Source organism: Doryrhamphus excisus, linkage group LG19, assembly GCF_037039965.1.
Source record: "Doryrhamphus excisus strain RoL-2023G ecotype Guam linkage group LG19, RoL_Dexc_Guam_v1.1, whole genome shotgun sequence".
In the NCBI taxonomy this organism is placed as follows: Eukaryota; Metazoa; Chordata; class Actinopteri; order Syngnathiformes; family Syngnathidae; genus Doryrhamphus; species Doryrhamphus excisus.
The window spans coordinates 3,041,729-3,063,708 of NC_136375.1; the positions used below are offsets into that span (position 1 = coordinate 3,041,729).

Below are 21,980 nucleotides of genomic sequence, written 5' to 3' on the forward strand. Positions count from 1 at the left end.
TTAATATGTTCATTTGAAGGTACAATAATTTATCATCGATTACAACGACACAAAACAACGCAAACGCAGTTGTAAACAATGAGACTCTTGGTTTTATTCAGAGTATGTGGGAGGGGCAGGATGATGTCGGAGGAGCCACTGCCAAAAGGACCGTCTCCCTTAAGAGAGCCGAAACTCCCATCACTACGTGTCTCTCTTCTTCGTGAATTATAGGCAAATAATACAAATTGATCAACAGCGCCCTCCTAGGCAACTGTACAAACAACAGCTTAGCAAGTTCCGTTACGTTGTTGTTGTGTTGTGTTCGGATCAGAAAGGTATATTTACACACGCCGCGTTGAGGGGCGGACACAGCCTCAGGTCATACAAGTTCGGCATTCGTCCTGTGCAGCTGTCATTTTTGTCGTGTTTAGATTTGGTCTTCTGCACCGAATTTGAATATTTATAGTAGACTTGGGACTACTGACGTCCACAGGGGGTGTTCTCCTGAACGGCAGAATGTTGGGAATTTGTAGCAGAATGGTAAGACACTGATTTACAGCCGACAAACATTTTATACTGGCAGCAAAACGAATTGTTAGCATTCGAAGACATTTCCTGATACTTATCAGCGTCTTTAGTCACGATGTTTGCTAAATGGTAGCACTTAGGCTAGCACCACTGCAGGTGAAAGCAAGCCAACTAGGTAAAAGGTTATTTAAGCGTCAGTACAACTGTAACACACCGTGAACATGGCACAAAGGCAGCACTATTCGCGTTTATGTCGTCTCTCGGAAGTCATATGTTTGATTTTAAATAAACGGGGAAGGACGGGATCGCCAAATCTGGTTTTATTATAAATTTAACTTGTAAACAAACGAGAACAATGCTCGATTCTCACACTGAAACAATCCATACACAGACTCACCTTTTATGCATAACTTAGCATAAAGAGGTAGTTAATATTTTGCCATTTTTGTGTGTTTTCATCGAGTCACTGTAGTTCCTACGTTGCGTGTGCCCTCTAGAAGTGACGTCATGTACTTCAAAGGCATGTCTGTCAACGGTTCCAGTTTTTTTTTCAACCGGGAAACTACGGTATTTGCCCTTTGTCTCGTTTTAATAGTTTAATTAATAGTTTATTGCATTTTAACTTGAACAGGGAAAATAAATTGTTCAGCCGGAGTAGCACAACTTCCGGTCCACTCGGCAACACTCGGCGTTAGTCGGGCCTTCGAATTAAATGCAACTTTATTTATATACCGCAAATTTAACAAAAATCGCAACAAAGCCATCTCAAGGCACTTTACACGAGAGGTAAGTCTATGAAATAGAATGTTTTTTCCGGGTGGAATTTCAGAATTTTTCTTTATTTTTCCTTATTTTCCTGTATTTTGCTACATTCATGTCAAGCCTTACCCACAATGAAGTTTAGCTTTGTAGTTGTCTGTTGTAAGGGATATCGATTATTGGCAATAAAACGGTTAAACAAGTGTCCAAAGTCCAGCCCTTGTCTTTTGTTGTCTTTCCAGTTTTTATAGTTGCCATAGATTTATGTGAGGGTGGAATGGTATTATAGTATCGTAGCCAATACAATGTGTGCTTGTTTTGTCTCCCAGGTAAAGGTGGGGATGGCGAAACCCTGTGGTGTGGTCAAACCCTGCTACCTGGTGAAACCTGTATCATCGTCCCGCATGACCGGGAGATACCTGAGCCACCAGAAGGGCTTGCCCAATCTGCCAGTGCCTCCTCTGCAGCAGACCTGTGAGCGCTACATCACCGCCCTGGAGCCCATCGTGGAAGTGGATGAGCTGACGCACACAAAGGAGCTGTTGGCTGACTTCCAGAAACCAGGAGGAGTTGGAGAAAGGCTCCAGAGAGGCCTGGAGAGCAGAGCATGCAACACGGAGAATTGGGTGAGAGCTCCAGTGTAAGACATCGCTTACGTCAGGGGTGTCCAAAAGTCCAGCCTATCCCAGCTGTCTTCGGGCGAGAGGCGGGGTACACCCTGGACTGGTGGCCAGCCAATCGCAGGACACATATAGACAAACATAGTTTTTGGAATGTGGGAGAAAACCCATGCATGTACAGGGAGAACATGCAAACTCCACACAGTGATGCCAAGTGGAGAATTGAACCCAGGTCTTCCCGATCTCCTGATTCTGTGGCCTCCATGCCCACATTTTAAACACCTTTTGACATTTTTAGCTAATTGGTTATTTTTAGCCTTATGCATTATTTTAGCTGTTTGAAGATGAACTATATCAGCAAGTTGAAGTATTTGTGATTTCAGAAATAAGGAGTTAGTATGTTCTCTAAAGGCGGCATTATGAATTATCCTTACTGACCTTTTTTGCAGTACATTTAGCGAGTGAAGATTGCTTTTATAGTTATTAGCCCATATTTCCACACAATAAGTAAGATATGGTAGAACCAGAGAGCAATAAAGAGTGTGGAGTGATTTCTGATTGAGAACAAATTTTGCTTTGTTCGATACTGAAATATTTCTGGCCACCTTATGTTGTATATTTGTAATATGAGGTTTCCAGCTCATATTTTCATCTATTGTGATCCCCAGAAATGTATTTTCCTTCACCCTTTCAATGTCCACACCGTCTATTTGTATTTGCTGGTGCGTGTCCTTTCTGCTGTTATGACCAACGAATTGTGACATTGTTTTGTAATTAACTTTTATTTTAGGGACTTACATGTTGTCTGTTTGTTCACTGTTTCTTTTGTAGTTGTCGGAATGGTGGGTGCAGGTGGCTTATCTTGACTACCGTCTGCCAGTGGTGGTCCATTCGAGTCCAGGCTTGGTTTTACCTCGCATGGAATTCAGTGACAAGCAGGGGCAAATCAGGTGATCACACGCAATAAATATTCAACTATATACTATAATATTCAACTACAATTGTATTATTGTCAGTGTTTCCCACAGGACGGACAGGATGTATTTGCAAAAACTGAGTGGAAAAACATGAAAAGCAAAAGAAATATGTTTAGAACTACATATGACGTTTTCTTCTGTTACTAAACAAAATGGTTCTGCCACTTTTCATTGAGAAAAGTGAGAAAGTTTTATCACAGTCACCATGATAGCGCCAAATTTATTTGTGGCGGCCACATTTTTTTGTTACAGAATAAATGTGTGGGAAACACTGCGTTAGTTGTTAAAGCGGAACTGCACTTTTTTGGAATTTAGCCCATCATTCACAATCCTTATGTGAAACGTATTTGCATTATTAAGTTAATACATGCTAGCTAAAAATGCACGTCATTGGGACACAGCTACTTTGCCCTAACAAAAAAACTTTCAAAATAACCTACACTGGGGGCCCTCCCCAATGAGGTCAGTGTTTGGGTGCCCCCTAGTGGCTGCTACTATGTCATGGAGAACCGTTACATTGTTATATTTACTATCTGCTCTCATTTAGGTTTATTTTAGACATTGTGGTTGTCCATGACTGCATCTGTAGTTGTTTTCTATCTTGCAGGTTTGCTGCCAAACTCATTGCAGGTGTTTTGGATTTCAAGACGATGATAGACAAGTGAGTACATTTAATTGTATCTTTAAAAAATGTAATATATTTTGCAGGTATTTGTACATACAGTAATCCCCTGTTTATTGCGGTTAATTGGTTCCAGAATCAACCGTGATAAGTACATTTTTGCAAAGTAGGATTTCATATTTATAAATTGAATCGTAGAATAGAAAACCTTTTTACGACCTTCTAAATGTGGTGTTTTTTAACACCATGTGAGACCTCTAGACATGAACTAACATCCCTATAGTCACTTTTAACATAAACATATAAAGAAAGGAAGGCTTACAGTAAACAGTAAAACAACAGGCAATTGCATCTCTCACTCATCAGTATCTCCCGCATCACTGTCATCCTCAACCATTACTTCATTGTTGAACTCCTCTTCTTCATCGTTCTCCTCCTCCTCGCCCTCTCCGACTTCAGCCATCCCACTCTGTCTTACCTCAGCTAACAGCTGCCGCCCTGATGCGCATGGCCCTCCCTAAACGGGGCCTATTATACTCATTTTTGGCCCTTTAGATTGAGACGTGGACACGTAATAACCCACACAGAATACTTACTAGATCTTCCAGAATCTGCACCTATTTCCAAATTGAGGACTTCGACTACGCTGTGATTGCTCCCACTCAGCTTGTACCCGGGCACACCCATATAAGGAAGTCAGGCTCACAGAAAATACTCTCTGAAACCTAGCGGATGGCTTTTAAGCCATTCCAAACTTTTTTCAGGGCTCACTTCCAAATGTGCAAACCTCATTATCTTAAACTTCGAGTTTAACACCTGAACTGCCATCAGCCGCCACGGTTAAGCCACACGCTCCACAGTTTGATTTTGGTGCAGGCTGGTTTGACGGAAAAAAAGGCAGCTTCTACGGAATTTTCTTCTGCAAATTTTAATACGGACAACTTAAATTTCATGTTGTGGCGTTTCCTCTTTGGAGCATGGGTTTTAGCCATGATGGTACACAATACACAATCCAGACTGAATAAAGTAGACCTTAAGTTACCGTTAAGTAACGGTGCTAATCAAATTCAAGACGCATCTTGTTTAAATACGCCGGTGCCTACTCAGCTCCCCTAGCACTGGAACACACAGGAGCACAATTCTTGTTTATGTCTTATTTTCTACAGTATTATTACATCATACATTATTACTATATTGGGCACCATATTAGGAGTGAAAATGTAATGTCTAGAGGGCTCTAATAATATTAAAAAGCAAATTTAGGAGGTTGTGGCTGCCTTGCCTTACTTGCTATTATCACAGTCATAATGATGTCAAACAAAGAAATTGTAGTTATTGCAATTGTGTCGCAGCCATTCTGTTTACTATCATGGTTCATATCTTCATTGCTACTATTGCCAGTATTTGAGTGATATCACTCTGGCTGATACTTTGTCTTCTCCATTGTGAGCCTTTGTAGCCATCATTGACATTTAACTGGTGCAGTCTTGTTTGTCTCTGTTGTTGTCATTGAAATTGTTGTTGTTGTTGTTGTTTGTGTCTCTCTTTCTATTGTCGCCCTCCTGTCCCCTTTCTTACTTGGTGTCATTGTACTTTGCAGTGAGACCATACCAGTGGAGTACCTGGGAGGGAAGCCTCTTTGTATGAATCAGTACTATGAAGTACTGTCATCTTGCCGCATCCCTGGTGTAAAAAGAGATGCTGTTGTGAACCACGCCAAGAGCTCCCGGCGTCCTCAACACATCACTGTTGTACATAATTTTCAGGTGAGCACATTTTCAGTACAACATAAATATTGCTTTGACCGCTAAATTTCAATGTGTATTGTTGTTATAAACATAAACAAGATCATATCAATGGAGAATTTATATTTAAAGACATTTTGCACAGTTTGATCTTAAGGAGGGCAGCACGGCGGTCGAGTGGTTAGCGCGCAGACCTCACAGCTAGGAGACCAGGGTTCAATTCCACCCACGGCCATCTCTGTGTGGAGTTTGCATGTTCTCCCCGACCATGCGTGTGTTTTCTCCGGGTACTCCGTTTTTTTCCCACATTCCAAAAACATGCTAGGTTAATTGGCCACTCCAAATTGTCCTTAGGTATGAATGTGAGTGTGAATGGTTGTTTGTCTATATGTGCCCTATGATTGGCTGGCCACCAGTCCAGGGTGTACCTCGCCTCTTGCCTGAAGACAGCTGGGATAGGCTCCAGCATCCCCCGCGACCCTTGTGAGGAAAAGCGGTAGAAAATTAATGACTGAATGATCTTCAGGAGGTTCTAATAAATCTTCAGCAAACTGTAATGCCTGTGATGGTGATAAGGGAAGATGTAGTCACCCAAATGCATATACTATATTTGTATTATATGTTTTGTTTATGCAAACAGCGCTATCATTTTAAAGGACTGTCACGGAAATATCTTCCATGTGTGGAGAATGTGTATTTCGTGCTAAGATGAGCAACGTTCAAAATTAAAAGGGTTTTTTCCACGTCATTACCGAGCACTGTAAAATATTCCTTACATTAAAGCCGTAAAAAATACAACCTGGTGAAAACATACTCAACGAGCCCGCACACAACCACACAAGCTAACCCTGCTAGCTTCCAATCACGCTCTGTAAGTGAGAGTGGAAGCTAGCCAAACCGAGTTAGCCAGCCATCTTCCACCAGTGTTGATCACCAATTCAACCTATTTAGGTCAGGAGGGGATTGTTCAGTGTTTGATGATGATGATGATTTTGTGCTATGACTGACGGGTCTCACCTTGACAGCATTTTATTCAGCTTACATATCGGACGCAGAGTGCAGTATTAATTGGCTTAACAATGTTTATCATTTAAACCGGTATGAGTCATTTTCCTGTCATGGGAAGAATCTATACCGCTATACCAGTACATAAAATATATTGCCCAACCAGCCCATATCATGATGTGCTGTGTGGAAAACATCTCAGGTGGGACCGCCTAGTCATGCCACTAACGCTGGAAGTCATCAGGACCATCGAGGTTACATTTTTCTCATCAGAGAATTAAACTTTCTTTAACCTTTCAATGTCCCACGTTTGGTGCTATCGTGCAAATTCCAAATGTGCAATTTCCTGGCATTGAAGGAGACAAGGCCTTTGAATTAAATGTCTTCTCTGGTGCCTGGTGGTTATTGGACTGCACTCAGTACCAATAACAACCTTCATTTGGGTCAAAGATGGTCCCATGTCTTGACGGACAACTAACTGGATCCTGCGGCTCAGGGCCAGTGACATTTTTTTCCCCAAGAACTTGGATTTTAAAGGCCTTTTTGCATTTTGAAGCTCTACTTAGAACCTCCTGAAGCTCCAACAGTGCAAAAATGTGAATTCTTGTAATTTTTTAACTGGTCTTAAGTTACACTCTTACAAGCTGTTTTTGTAATCATCATTACATCTGTAAAAACAAATGTACCTTCAGTTGTTCCAGGCATTAAAGTGAACATTACATGGACTGTATATCAGTAAGATACATGTTGTATAACGTGATACCACAGCGATTATTAGTAATGAATACGGCTAGCAATGCATCAGTTTTATAGAGGGAATTATTGTTCCAGCTTTTGTTTTAGAGCGTATTAGATCATGTACCTACAGTAAGTGGAATGTTTACTCGTGAGCTGTTATTTTTGTGCAATAATTATTTTGGTGTTTTTTTTTCCTTCCCTCATCTTGGACTTAGTTCTTCGTGCTGGATGTGTACAACAGTGATGGGACTCCACTGACTGCTGACCAGCTGTTTGTTCAGTTGGACCGGATCTGCAGCTCATCACTCCAGACCAACACGGAACCTGTGGGCATCCTCACCACGCAGCATCGTGACATATGGGGCAAGGCCTACATTAACCTCATCAAGGGTGGGTGGAATGAAATACAACAGTGTTTTTTGTCGCACCGTATGCCCTCCTGACGGCTGTAAGATACCGGTGATTGCAGGAGTTTGTTGTCACAACCGACTGACAACAGGATAAAGTCGATGAAATAAAATAAACCACAGGCTTGGTAAATACTGCTAGAACAATTGCAGATTTATGCAGTAATCCCTCCCCATTTCATGTTCACATTTTGTGGCTTCACTCTATCATGTTTAAAAAGAAAATACATTAAAAAGTCGCTGTTTTGTAGTTGAATAAACCTTAATTATGTTTTATTTTATCTTATGTCTACTGTATTGGGTAATGGTAGTGTAAATGTTACTATAGGTGACTGTTATTTCATGTCTGGAGGACTCATCCATCTATTTTCTGTACTGCTTGTCCCTGGAGCCTATCCCAGCTGTCTTTGTGCAAGAGGTGCAGTACACCTTAGACTGGTCACCAGCCAATCACAGGGCACATATAAACAAACAACCATTCACACCGACAACTATGAATAATGAACCTATCATGCATATTTTTACAATGTTGTTGTCTATATCTGCCCTGTGATTGACTGGTGACCAGTCCAGGGTGTTCCCAACCCGTCGCCCGAAAGTCAGCTGGGATAGGCTCCAGCATACACCTTCGACTCCAGTGAGGATAAGCGGAAATGTTTTTTGCTTTTTAAAAAACAAACACAAAAAACCCACAGATCTTCGGAGGCTGCACGGTGTTCGAGTGGTTAGCGCGCAGGCCTCACAGCTAGGAAACACAAGTTCAATTCCACCCTCAGCCATCTCTGTGTGGAGTTTGCAAATTCTCGCCATGCATGCGTGGTACTCCGGTTTCTTCCCACATTCCAAAAACATGCTAGGTTAATTGGCGACTCCAATTAATGTATGAATGTGAGTGTGAATGGTTGTTTGTCTACATGTGCCCTGTGATTGGCTGGCCACCAGTCCAGGGTGTACCGCGCCTTTCGTCCAAAGACAGCTGGGATAGGCTCCAGCACCCCCGCGACCCTCGTGCGGATAAGCGGTGAAAATGAATGAATGAATCTTGGGAGGAAAAAAAATAGAGAAATAATTTTCCATGGATTTTCCATGGTTGTGAATGCTGAACAATGAATGTGTGGGGAGCTACTGTATTATGTATTTATATGCTTGTAAGCTCATTCTTCTATGGGCTGGTCTATCTGTAACTTGAAAAAAAAAACACAAGTGGCCAAGAAAGAAAGGAAGACACACAGTCACACCCTGATTTGTTTTTGTGTTCAGATCGGACAAACAAAGAATCTGTGTCGGCTATTCAAAGGAGCATCTTCACAGTGTGTTTGGATGGGCCCATGCCTCAAGTACCAACCAACGCACATCGGAGCCGTGCAGCCGTGCAGATGCTACACGGAGGAGGGAGCCCGTGGAACAGTGGCAACCGCTGGTTTGACAAGACACTGCAGGTGAAACCTAAATCCTCTAATGGTTTTCTTTTAAAGGAGGGTTGTATGAATCACCTGGGATTTACAGTAATGCCTCGCCACGTTATTAAATATACATGTGAGTAAATTTGGCCTAGTATTAGTTTTAAAAAATGCATATTTGAGCAAATGTTATGCATTTGTGTCCTAGATGAAGCATTTTCTAACATACAAATGGATAAATACAAATATAAGGCATTCAGAAGATGCATTCAAAGATGTGATGATATGTAGTATTTTTCCACTGGTTACTAGGTGTCAGTAAAATTGCTGAATAGTAAAGCCACATACAGTATTTGTTCACATTATTGTTGTGGTTTGCCCTTTAGTGTGTGTGATTTTTTTTTTTTTACCGATTTTATATACTGATTCGTTCAGAATTCTGTTAAGTTGTTGTGGTGAACACTTCCAAGACTGCAAGTTTCACATTTTCATTCTTTATCGTAATATAAGTCATATATAGTTCTTTCTTACATATATCCTGTAAGAAAAAAACATTTGTGTCATAAAATCTGATATTGTTTATTATAATACAGATGCATTTATTACTTCTTTGTTGAAATATACATAAAAATAATCTCATATTAAATCAGAATATTGAAGAAAAAGTATTTTTCAAAATCATTCAAGCCCTAGTCTGTTCAGGAGCCAGATAACCGTGATAAACAAGGGATTACTGTATTACAATTCTTTGTAAATTCTCTGTAAATGTATACTGGCACTAAAGGAAGAAATCTTTTTCAGTTTATCATTGGAGAAGATGGGACATGCGGTGCCAATTATGAGCATGCCCCTGCTGAGGGTCCTCCCATTGTGGCGCTGATCGACCATGTGGTGGAATACACGTAAGTAGATGTTATTCACACACATCAGCTTGGACTTTGGAAAACAGTGATCAACATTTTTGCCTCTCAACTGCGTGTGTATTGATACTAGTGCAACAACTTTTTGGCATTCCTGCTCATGGAGTCAAAAGAACTACACACAATGCAATAGGTGGATAACAACAGTAAAAACCTGTACGCAAAGCACACTGGGAAACAGGAAATACGTGCATATACGCACATGTCAATTTATTGAGCGCTCATAATTATCAACCTGATTTTTGTTTTTAATCGTTCCATAAATCGATTTATCATTATTGTGACAGTCTATTAGCAGCTTATACACCGGAATTTACAGTATATAAGCTTCGTCGACACAGATGGGTGGAGATGCTGTACTATCTGATATATGTGTATATATATATATATATATAATATATATATATATACATATACACACACATATTTGTCTGCTATTGTGCAGACTTGTCCCCCAATTGGAAATACGTACAATGTGGGAAATGTTGTAGGGAGGGCTTTTTACATATGTGTGCACACACACAAAGTATTTATTAAATATAATAATAATTATTAATATTTATCAGCAAACTGCAACCCTTTTTGGCTTGTTAGCTCAGTGTCGTGGGCGAGCAATAGTGAGTTTGAGCCACATTAATGCTACGAGTCCACTTGGCCGGCGCCAGTTGGTGTCAGTTTGTGGCAAAGATTATGTGATTGGCGCATAGTGGCTCGCTGTGATGCCGAATTAATGTTCATGTTGCCATATTGCCGTTATTCGGCGCCACAGCGAGCCACTACGTGCCAATCACATAATCTTTGGCACGACTCCTAGCATCATTGCCGCAACTTGGCCATTACTCACCATTACATTCCAGTGGATTCCAATAGGCGGATTGTTTGTGACATTTGGTTCCACTTGGTGGACACCTCGCTCCGTTTGCTTGATGCAAGTGGCATGACGAAGATTTTAAACATTTATACATTCTCTTGCCGCCAAACTCAATTTTTGCCGCTGTTACGGGCCACCATGAGCCAATTGGGAGGCAGCTTGAGCCACTGCACGCCACTAGGTACCTAATTGGCGACACTAGGCGCCACAGCAAATTGCATGGGCGTGAACTGGCACCAACTGGCGCCGGCCCAGTGGACTCTTAGCATAACGTACAACAATTGCTGCTGTGTGAGCAAGCACATCGCTGCGCACTGTCAGACTCTCTCTTCCTCTCTCTGTCACTCAACCTCTGCACCCTTTTGAATGCTGTGAGGCAAGCCGCTGTGTGTTTGCTGGTCCCTCTGGTCTTGTTTCGGGGACTGGGCTCCTGTCTGGAGCTTTCGGGTTGTGTGTCTGGAGGGTGGCAACGTGTACAGCCGTGTTTAGTGGTCAAAATGCATGCCTGTTGGTCACTCTCTGGGAGAGGAGGACACTGATGGTTAATGGTGACTTTATTTTCTTTCTCAGGAGGAAGCCAGAGATGGTTCCCTCTGCCAAGGTGCCTTTGCCCATGCCCATGCCCAAAAAACTACACTTCAACATCACACCTGAGCTCAAGAAGGATATAGAAGAGGCCAAAAGGAGCATGAATGTGTGAGGACAGCTTTTAGAAAGGCACTTTGTGACTGACAAGTATTTGCATTGCACGTGGAACCACTTGGATAGAGGTACATGCACATCACACCTTCCTTCTCACTGCAGATTGGCTGAAGACCTGGATGTGAGGGTTATTGTGTTCAATCACTTTGGAAAAAATGTACCAAAGGCCCACAAGATGAGCCCTGATGCGTTCATACAGGTGGCACTACAGCTGGCTTACTATAGGTGAGTTGCATGAAAAACTCAAATACATGGCAGTACACGTCATCAAATATACTATGTACAGCAAGTACTAGTTTCTGAGTGTGTGAATTGTGACGGGGCAGTGATGTCTCAAATCCATGACTGTTGACTTTCTTCTTCTCTGCTTTTTAATTGTGGATAGCAATGAGTATTTACACCAACATTGGGCTCACCTGATCTGCCAGGGCATGCAACCAATGGGGATTTCTCTACTGAGTGTCTTATGATTCCTAATTTCACTTTCACTTCTATGCGCTGCCACTAGATGAATGTGCCTCAGCGCCTGGGGAGACATAACAATGGTTAATGTTCATAAATGGTTCATTCAAAACAATAAAAGTGACATCTTTGTTAGTCCGCCAGTGTGTTCATGCGCCTACGTATTACTACTAGCACTACTCTACCACTAAGAGGACTATCGCCAATAATAATATTAATACAATTTGTCATCTGTAAGACAAAGCTGAGATGCAGCCTTTTTAGAAAACGAATGTCCTCAGTAGCCTTTCTATAAATAATTTGATCCCCAATATGCTGAGATGCAAACGTTTCTGGAAGCACTCGTCTCAGCGCTTCATGTTAGATGATCATTCATTAATGGAGTGTACTCTCATTATATACTTTACAGCTTAGCTTAATGAGTGTGAGGATGTGTAGGGATTAAACCCGGATTGCGTCTTGAGTGGCAATTGAACAGAGGGGAGGGTTCTGGAGCGGCATTTAATCTCATAATAGCTGACTTTTTTTTTCAGGCCGAGAGGTTAGCGCGCAGGCCACACGAGTTCGATTCCACCCTTGGCCATCTCTGTGTGGAGTTTGCATGTTCTCCCGGTGCATGCGTGGGTTTTACTCCGGTTTCCTCCCACATTCCAAAAACATGCTAGGTTAATTGGCGACTCCAAATTGTCCATAGGTATGAATGTGAGTGTGAATGGTTGTTTGTGTTTGGCTGGCCACCAGTCCAGGGTGTACCCTGCCCCCACCCCCGCGACCCTTGTGATGATAAGCGGTAGAAAATGAATGAATGAATGACTGAAGGAAGGAATGAATGTTGATCCAAACGTAGGAGAACGGAGAAGCGGGTAAGCTAAGTGTCAAAAATAGACATTTGAATGGACGTATCAATTACTCTCCACTATTTTCTACTATTCTCCACGAAAAGTCGACTGTGTTGTGATAATAATATACTTTATCTCCTGTAACATAAGAACAATGTATAGATACAGTATGTCCCATGTAAAGGTATATATAAACGGTATTCAATTCTGTAGATATCTGGCATAATTTAGAAAATAAGAAAATAAAATAAACATCTGCACATCTTAAACGGGCCATCCATGTCTGTTTGCATATTTTCTCTGCAGGATGTACCAGCAGTGTTGTGCAACATACGAGAGCGCCTCCCTGCGTATGTTCAGGCTGGGTCGGACCGACACGATCCGATCAGCCTCAAGTGCGTCCGCTGCCTTCGTGAAGGCCTTCGATGACCCCAACAAACAGGTGTCATTTCCACTGGAACAAATCCAAAACCTCACACTACCAATCATGCCTTTGGGCAAATAAAGGCGATTTCGATCTCTAGATAAGATTCAGCCTTTTAATCCGGCTATCAATAATCAATTACTTGATTTCAGAATCTTCATTGACATTTTTGTGTCCCGCACAGAACACAGAGAAAGTGGCTCTCATGGAGAAAGCAGTAAAAGCACACAAGGCATATACAAACTTGGTGAGTGGTTCATTTTTTAAATACAGAATTTACTGTACAGGGCGGCACGGCGGTTGTGGTTAGCGCACAGACCTCACAGCTAGGAAACCAGGGTTCAATTCCACCCTCGGCCATCTCTGTGTGGAGTTTGCATGTTCTTCCCGTGCATGCGTGGGTTTTCTCCGGGTACTCCGGTTTCCTCCCACATTCCAAAAACATGCTAGGTTAATTAGCGACTCCAAATTGTCCATAACAGGGGTCGGCAACCTTTACTATGAAAAGAGCCATTTTACCCAATGCCCACTGAAGAAAAATAGCCTGGAGCCGCAAAACATATAGTATGTTTAAAACAACATTGGAGGGAATTTGGGGGTATCAAAGTAGTTCAGATAAGAAAAGACGAGTTGGAGTACTCTTGCTAGTTTTGGAGATAAACTTACATAAATGTATGTGTAAACTACTGTAAACGTAAAAACAGGTTCCCATGCCGCTGTTTTTAAATTATCTCGAATTTATTTTTTAGATTTGTAGGTAAGTATTACTTGTTTTCCTTCATGTACTGAACTGGATAGCAGTCAGAACTCACTCAGGATGCATTCATGGTCTCAGACAAAGTTGGATTTTTTAAAACTCATTACAAAAGACGTGCATTTTCCCCACTCGGGTGTTAAAAATATTCAAGCATCGCAAAGGGAGCCACAATAAAGAGGCTGAAGAGCCACATGCGGCTCTGGAGCCGCAGGTTGCTGACCCCTGGTCCATAAGTATGAATGTGAGTGTGAATGGTTGTTTGTCTATATGTACCCTGTGATTGGCTGGCCACCAGTCCAGGGTGAACCCCGCCTCTCGCCCCAAGACAGCTGGGATAGGCTCCAGCACCTCCGCGACCCTCGTGAGGAAAAAGCGGTAGAAAATGAATGAATGAATGAATAATATTTTCTGGACTATAATCGCTCCGGAGTAGACTTATAGTCTACTTATAGTCTTTTGGCACAAGGCCAAAAATGCATAATGAAGTAGAAAAAAACATACATATGTTTTTTTGCGGGTAATTTATTTTCCAAACTGCTTGACCAAAACAGACATTACGTCCTCTTGGAAGGCAAGTTGTAACAATAAAAGAATAGAGAACAGGCTGAATAGGTGTAAGATATGCTAACACAATGCTTATTCAGCTACACAAAAATAAACATGAACAGAAAAGGTGTCCAGGTTTATGTAACATAAACAGTTTTTTTCATTTATAAGTCGCTCTGGAGTATAAGTCGCAGGAACAGCCAACCTATGGAAAAAAGTGTGACTTATAGTCCGGAAAATATGGTATATATATCACAATATGATGATATAAAACAGTATAACATTTAAATTCATCTGGGTCTTGTATAAAAAGCTACATGCCTTAAACAATATAATGACATACACATGTCGCAAATAGTTAAACGCATTTATTTATTGGTAACCAACTGGCTAACTTTTCTTACTTTTCTTTAGTGTTTAGAGCAGGGGTGGGCAAACTTTTTGACTCACGGGCTGCATTGATATGACCAAATTTACGGGGGGGGGGCAGACTATATATTTTGCACGTAACAGTCCACCTGGTATTATTGTATCTGTAAAATTGTCATGCAATCTGCTATTATTATTTATTATTTTATATTTATATTTAAATAGTTTAAAAATAATAAAATATTATAATAATTACAATAAAATTACAATAATAATTATTATATTATTATTATGTAAAATATGCAAATATAACAATAATATATATAATTAATATAATAATTAGCATTAATATAATAATTATAATAATCATAATAGTTCTAATAATAATTATAATAATCTAATAATAATCTAATAATTATTATTATTATTATAATTACAAGGTGGCACAAGGTGCCACCTTGTATGTTGAGTTTAAATGAAATACTTTGGAAAGATTGGGCCGGCCGTATTCAAACACTTGGCGGGCCGGATGTGGCCCCCGGGCCGTAGTTTGCCCACCCCTGGTTTAGAGTGATTTTGTGCCCCGATTGAGCTGATCGCAGCCCCCCCGTGACCCTCGTGAGGAAAAAAGCAATAGAAAATGAAAACATGAATTTACTGTACATGAGGGGTGTTCAAAGGGGGTCATCGTCGTGACGCCCATCAACTAATCAACGTATCAACTCATGTCCTTATGTATAAAAAGCCTCTATAAATGTGTGTGCTCTTGGACACGCCTGGTTTATGTATTTTGTCTCCAAGCTGTCTTGCAGCACTATCGCTATCATGACTCTCATTTTTGCATGGTCTGCATTTGATGGCTGATAACTTGGAAACACTTTCAGGCAATCAGTGGTCAGGCCATTGACCGACATCTGCTGGGCCTGAAGATGCAGGCTGCAGAGGAGAGGATCTCCACTCCTAAAGTCTTCAAAGATACATCCTACGCCAAAGCCTTACACTACCGCTTATCCACCAGTCAGGTATGTTATGATTAACCTTCACATGAGAGGGTCGATTTGCTCCAAAGTTTGTGGGGGTTGTGTTTTTGCGATTTATAAGCATTTGTCCCCCCCTCGTTTACAAGGTACCATCCAAGACCGACTGCGTCATGTGTTTCGGCCCGGTCGTACCGGACGGATACGGCGTGTGTTACAATCCGATGAACGAGCACATAAACTTTGCGGTGTCTTCTTTCAATACGTGTAAAGAAACCAACACCGCAGATCTGGCCCACGCTGTGGAGAACGCACTGCTGGACATGAGGATGCTGCTGGAGCAAACGCCGAGAGCCAAACTATGATGCGCGTTCTAGACATGGATACCTCAAAATGACTTGGTGATATCGGTAACACATCATGAACTTGTATGATGTTAGTTTTCATTGGGAACTTCAAGTAATGATGCGATACCTTTTTATGGTTTTACTGAGATGCACAAGAAGGTACAAACCCATCAATCATTTATCTAGCAAATAATGTATTGATCTATCATGAAATGTTTACTAAAACCAATTTACAGTAGATTCCTGCATATTTATGATCTATATTTGTGTATTTTTGATCCAATTTCTCATCTTGTGCTGATAATCACCACAATTAGGCCGTTTATTGGTATCTCATTAGCCCAAATATTTACACTCTTAATCGCTTACACACTATTAACATGCAGAACAATTCTATTTCATAACCCGCAAGGCATGCAGGGAAGCCCAGGCGTGCACTTCCCCAACAGGAAGTTGCCCAGCATACCTTGGGGGTTGTCCATGAGTATAAAATGGCATTGTTTGGCATGTATAGTATTGTGTCAGCGTATGCATTGTGTTCAATGTCTTACTTGTTAGTGAGGCGTTGGTTTGTCAAAATAAGACATTTTTATGGGCAAGTCGTGACAATGCAACTCCTGCGGATGTCGGCGATCTACCGTATAAGCACATGAAGGTCATGGTACAGAAGTGATCACTTTGATGCGTAGCAAACACTTTAAAACATAAAAAAACATTCTAAATCCTTCAAAGATAATCAATGTCATAATGTCATTATTATTTTTTGCTGTGCTGCATTTATGTCCTATTGTGTCATGAGCAGAAAGTGGGGGCGGTGTAGTTGAAGTTCACATTGCTACCATTCATGATGAATTCCAGGCCAGTATGGGTGTAAGGATACACATTTATTAAGGTCAAGATTCCAATACAGTGATTCTCAACTGGTGGGAGTTGTTTAAAAAAAATAAAAATAAAATAGTGTAATGACCTGCTGTCCGTGAACCTCGCATCTGCTCGGTTCGCTTGCTACGCCGAGGTGCGTGCCATGTTTAAGGGGCGACTTGCTCAAGCTTGAGCGGGAGGGGGGCGGACATCGAGTATGGCCTTAAGGCGCCGTCCATCCAACACAGAGCTCCATTGCAAGATATCTACTGAAGGAGAGCGGGACATAAATCGAAAGCTGACGTTGAGTTGCGTGGCAAATTCCGCCCACAATCAAGACTGCCAGGTACAGTACGATGGTACCGTTTAATGCTAAATTAGATTTATTGGCCCAGACCTATTATTATGAAACCTACTGAGTGTTGAATCAGAGCAACTGGACTGGTCTGATTTTGAACTTCTTGTTTCACTTCTCGTCCAGGTTCGTGTGCAAATGCTCTGATTCAACTCTCCACTCTCTCTTTACACACACTTTTAGTTCAAATCATTTTTAAATATGTTGATTAAAACGTATCGCTGAACTGATCATAAAACTGTTTTTGTGTTGACATGCAGTCATATTGTTATTATTGCACTACCTCACACTCAAACTGCACATGTTGGGAGCAAGGAGAAGGCTCTCAAAAGTTAGCGTCCTTTAGGCAGTCTTTTCACATTTCAAATGTAAATACAGTAAATTAATGTCTTTTAAAAGTAACTACAGTAAAGTCTCGTTATATCGATATTCTCGGGAGTCGGAAAAAATACAGATATAACCGGACCATCCATATATCCGATCCTGCGCTGAACTGCATTAAAAGTGGGCAATAATGCACTCGACATTGTTCTATAGTATAGAACATGCTATGTCAGTTGGTTCTTCTGTTGCAGGCATGTGTTTGGCCAGCTATGTGGGGCCGGTTGAGCATGACCTGTGAACCAGGAAGTGCGGGAATCGGTGTGTGTGCTGCGCTCTGGTGGTGGAAGTGTGAAAAATAAAGTTGACTGGAAGCAGCCGTTCGCCGTGTTCTTTTTTGGTATTGAAATCCTTAAGCAAAGATTGATTTAAGCTGCTTTTGTATCGATATAAGCAGACCAAATTGGCTGGCGGGAGATGAAAAGGGCATCGTAGTAACCGGATTATCATAATAACCGGGTATCGTACTAACGGAACTAATTATATCATAAAAGACTAGAAATTTGCTGGGAAATGAAAATAGTATCGTAATAAGTAGTAATTCGTTATAACCGATATCGATATAACGAGACTTTACTGTAATATATATTTCATATTTAATATACTTATGTCTGCAATTTGGCTCGCCACTTGTCATTGAAGGGTGATGCCGGCTCCCGCAGCCAAACCAGTTGAGAACCACTGCGCCAATAAATTAAATTCTTAAATTAAAAATAATAATTGAATAAATAATATGTATAGATTTACAGTGTAAGACAATGCAGACTTGTCTAGAGAGCAGCACTTAATCAATTATCATCCGATTATGAGTCTGGGTACCATTACACCTCTGTATGTGATGCATTACTTATTGTGTATGAATATGCATATACATTGTCAAAATGAATAGATTTCACAACACTTTCTGCCAATATGGCTGCCATCGCCCTGTCACCCATGTTTTGTTTTGGTTTACTTCAGTCGTTCTCAAGACTCATTTATGCTGTGCCTTCACTTACGTCACTTTGGCCAATGAGGTGTAGATTTTTACTGTGAATGGTCTTTTTTTTTACAGGACTGAGATTCTAACTGAAGTGATTGTAATAAAAAATGTATCATTAAAATAATTGTCATTTGCAGAAGTCTCTCTCCAAAGATGGTGGATCTTTTTCAATTCCTTCTTTTGGTGTACCCTTAGAATGAAGAAGTTCTTCACTTATATTTGACCTCCAGCTGACCACATGCGGCCACAAACAAAGTACACGAAGTATCTCAAAGAAGGCCTCAGGCTAAAGGACAAAGGACTTTAAAAAAGCATGAGGGCCGCAGGTGGAAAAATGTACAGTAATCCCTCGTTTATCAGGGTTAATTGTTAATGAGCCCGGCCATGATAAGTACAGTTCTGTAAAGTAGGATTACGTATTTAGAAATTGAATGTTTTTGTTACAGCATGGAAAACCTTCTACACAAAAAAATTCTAGAATTGAAAAATCTGGAGTTAAGGTAAAAAGGAGTTGAATTTTTGGAGTTGATTTTTTGAACCCGGACTACCACATGTGTTAAGGACTACTACCAGGCAGTGTCATTTTTTGGAGTTGACTTCATGGGTGTTCAGGGACCTGCACTGACACCCACCCCCGGAGTTGGTGAGTAACTGTTTTTTTTTTGTATTACTCGCCGTATGTGGCTCACAAAAGAAGCTCTTGTTGCATCCGGTAAACGTTTTTTGCCGTTTTATCAACGGTCTGTTGATAAAAACTATTTAGCGTTAGCTAACCACCTTTCTGTTCATCATTCACCGTTACTGAAAATGTTTATTGTTCTTCAGTCTGTGTTTGCTTGTTGAAAACGGTTAAGGAAAAACAATTCCAAGTAGCGCCAACATGGTTATGCGAAAAAGCTTTCTTTTTATAAGTCAGGGTCAGATAGGCTTTAATATACAATGTTTTTTTATATTTCTGTGTGTTTATTGTGTGTTTAACTGTGAAACAGCGGAGACGGGTGGCACGGCGGTCGAGTGGTTGGCACGCAGACCTCACTTCGCTTGGAGACCATGAGTGAGTCACCGTGAGTGTGAATGGTTGTTTGTCCAGTATATGTGCCCTGTGATTGGCTGGCCACCAGTCCAGGGTGTACCCCGCCTCTCGCCCCAAGACAGCTGGGATAGGCTCCAGCACCCCCGTGACTGTCGTGAGGAAAAAGCGGTAGAAAATGAATGAATGAATGTTGTACACAGTATTTTTGCATATAAAATTAATGTCAACTCTAAATAGAGTTAAATTAACTATATATTAAGTGTTGGCTTTTAACACCGGTTAAGAGTTAATATTAAAATCAACTACATTCGAGAGTCACATTTTACTCTCTAAGTCAGGGGTGGGCAAACTACGGCCCGGGGGCCACATACGGGCCGCCCAATCTTTCCAAAGTATTTCATTTAAACTCAACATACAACCTGGCATCATGGCCTGAGCCAACCTTTTGATGGTTTTATCAATTTCGTTTTTTGACATGGTCTGTTGTTTACAAAGTGCTCCTGAAAAAAGGGACACAAGCACATAATAATAATAATAATTATTATTATTAGATTATTAGATTATTATAATAATTATTAGAACTAGTATGATTATTATAATTATTATATTAATGCTAATTATTATATTAATTATATATAATATTATTGTTATATTTGCATATTTTACATAATAATATAATAATATTATTTTAATTTTATTGTAATTATTATATTTTATTATTTTTAAAATATTTAAATATAAATATAAAATAATAAATAATAATAGCAGATTGCATGACAATTTTACAGATACAATAATACCAGGTGGACTGTTACGTGTAAAATATATAGTCTGCCCCCCCCCCCCCCCCCGTAAATTTTGTCATATCAATGCGGCCCGCGAGTCAAAAAGTTTGCCCACCCCTGCTCTAAGTAGTATTTTAACACTAAGAAGAGTTGAGTTTTAACTCTGAATAGGGGGGTAAAAGACCAACTCCAAAAGCGCTCCAAGAGTGCTATTAACTCTCCTCAGATTGAGTTAATTTTAACTCACATGGGGCATTTTAAAAATGGGGCATACTACATATCATCACATCTTTCAATGTGTCTTCTGAATACCTTATATTTGTATTTTACTTTTTTAGACATTTTTATGCTCTTTGGCAAAATATGTGTAACATTTGCTTAAAAAAGCACATTTGGACTAATAATGGGTCTTATTCAACCATGACACTGCATTATTTTTGAATAGATTTTAATAAAACATAATAGAATGGAAAAATGGAAAAACAAACAGGAATAATTTAAAGGGGATCTATTATGCTCATTTCACTTTGTTTTGAGTTGGACTCCAAGGAGCAGCTACACATGATAAGCAGCACACAAAGCTTTTTAATTCCTCCAGAATCTGCACCTATTCAGCTTTATTTCTTTGGATTTTGTGGTTCTCGTGAAAATTGTCTGTTTGAATGTATTCCATTGGCTATGGCCAGTGCCACTCGAGCTCCACTGGAGTCCAATAAGTCCTCCCCCACGGAGGCTCCAGTGCCGACTGCACCTCCGTCGTATGAGTCTACAGACGCTGGCTTGTAATCTAACGATACGTATTCGGGGCGAGGCAGGCATTGACGGTGATGACATGACCCCTGTAGAGGACTTACGTACCACTAGAAGTATACACCAGGTGAAGTGCATACTTCAGTGTATACTACACAGAAGTGGAGATAGTAAGTCCAGGTCTGGGTCAGACGGAAGTCCCGAGAGGACCAGCGTGACCTGGTGGATAGACCATTTTAATGCAAACAGGAGGCACACGCCGAATTATAAAAGCGAGACTCAGGAAGCGAGTGAAGGGAACGGAACAAAAAGTAAGACTAAGACATCTTCCCCTGCGAAGATGCCTTAGATTAACCTTTAACCCTTAGATGCACGAGTGACTGGACCCTACACTCTTCCATAAGTGGCTCAAAAATCACCCATACTAGAATCAATGCCTTTTTATGACAATTTTGCCATTTTGGTTAGGAATAATGACTTGTATGATATTTAGTATTATATTTAGGACCACACAAGAATGATTTCATGTTAGAAACATCTTCATTTTTCACTTTTTTACATCTTTGAAAAAGAAAATGACCCCGTACAACAATAGAAAATGTGAGGATCCATTGTGTGTTGCATAAAGATAAGTTAAAAATGTGAATGGCATGATATCAAAAATATGTTTTTTGAGGAATATCTGCAATATGAAATAATAATTTTTTTTCATTACGAAGATATTTCAAGAAAACAATCTGACCGGGTCATTTTTGACCCACTTATGGAAGGTTGGGGTAGTAACACAAAAACTAAAATTTCTTAAAATGTATAAAAGATAAGTTAAAAATGTGAAT

At 40.5% G+C, this 21,980-nt stretch overlaps 2 protein-coding genes across 3 annotated transcripts in view; one reads left to right on the forward strand and one right to left on the reverse strand.

Moving 5' to 3' along the window:
* ptpa (protein phosphatase 2 phosphatase activator) overlaps nucleotides 1-949 on the reverse strand; it is a 30,947-nt gene extending 29,998 nt beyond the window's left edge. The window contains exon 1 of the mRNA XM_058056103.2: nucleotides 908-949. The gene's annotated coding sequence lies outside the window, so the exon portion shown is untranslated. The remainder of the gene's footprint in view (nucleotides 1-907) is intronic.
* crata (carnitine O-acetyltransferase a) lies at nucleotides 258-18,700 on the forward strand. 2 transcript variants are annotated; one of them, XM_058056101.2, is made up of 14 exons: nucleotides 258-522; nucleotides 1,599-1,895; nucleotides 2,721-2,839; nucleotides 3,474-3,527; nucleotides 5,089-5,254; nucleotides 7,192-7,366; nucleotides 8,644-8,822; nucleotides 9,585-9,685; nucleotides 11,145-11,270; nucleotides 11,379-11,501; nucleotides 12,884-13,019; nucleotides 13,186-13,248; nucleotides 15,558-15,695; nucleotides 15,800-18,700. In XM_058056101.2, the coding sequence occupies exons 1-14, from the start codon at nucleotides 499-501 to the stop codon at nucleotides 16,013-16,015; spliced, it is 1,917 nt and encodes a 638-aa protein (XP_057912084.2). In that variant the 5' UTR covers nucleotides 258-498; the 3' UTR covers nucleotides 16,016-18,700. The 2 variants fall into 2 exon arrangements, with proteins under 2 accessions (XP_057912084.2, XP_057912085.2); XM_058056102.2 differs by lacking the exon at nucleotides 258-522 and adding an exon at nucleotides 1,057-1,296.
* Nucleotides 18,701-21,980: the final 3,280 nt, after the last annotated feature.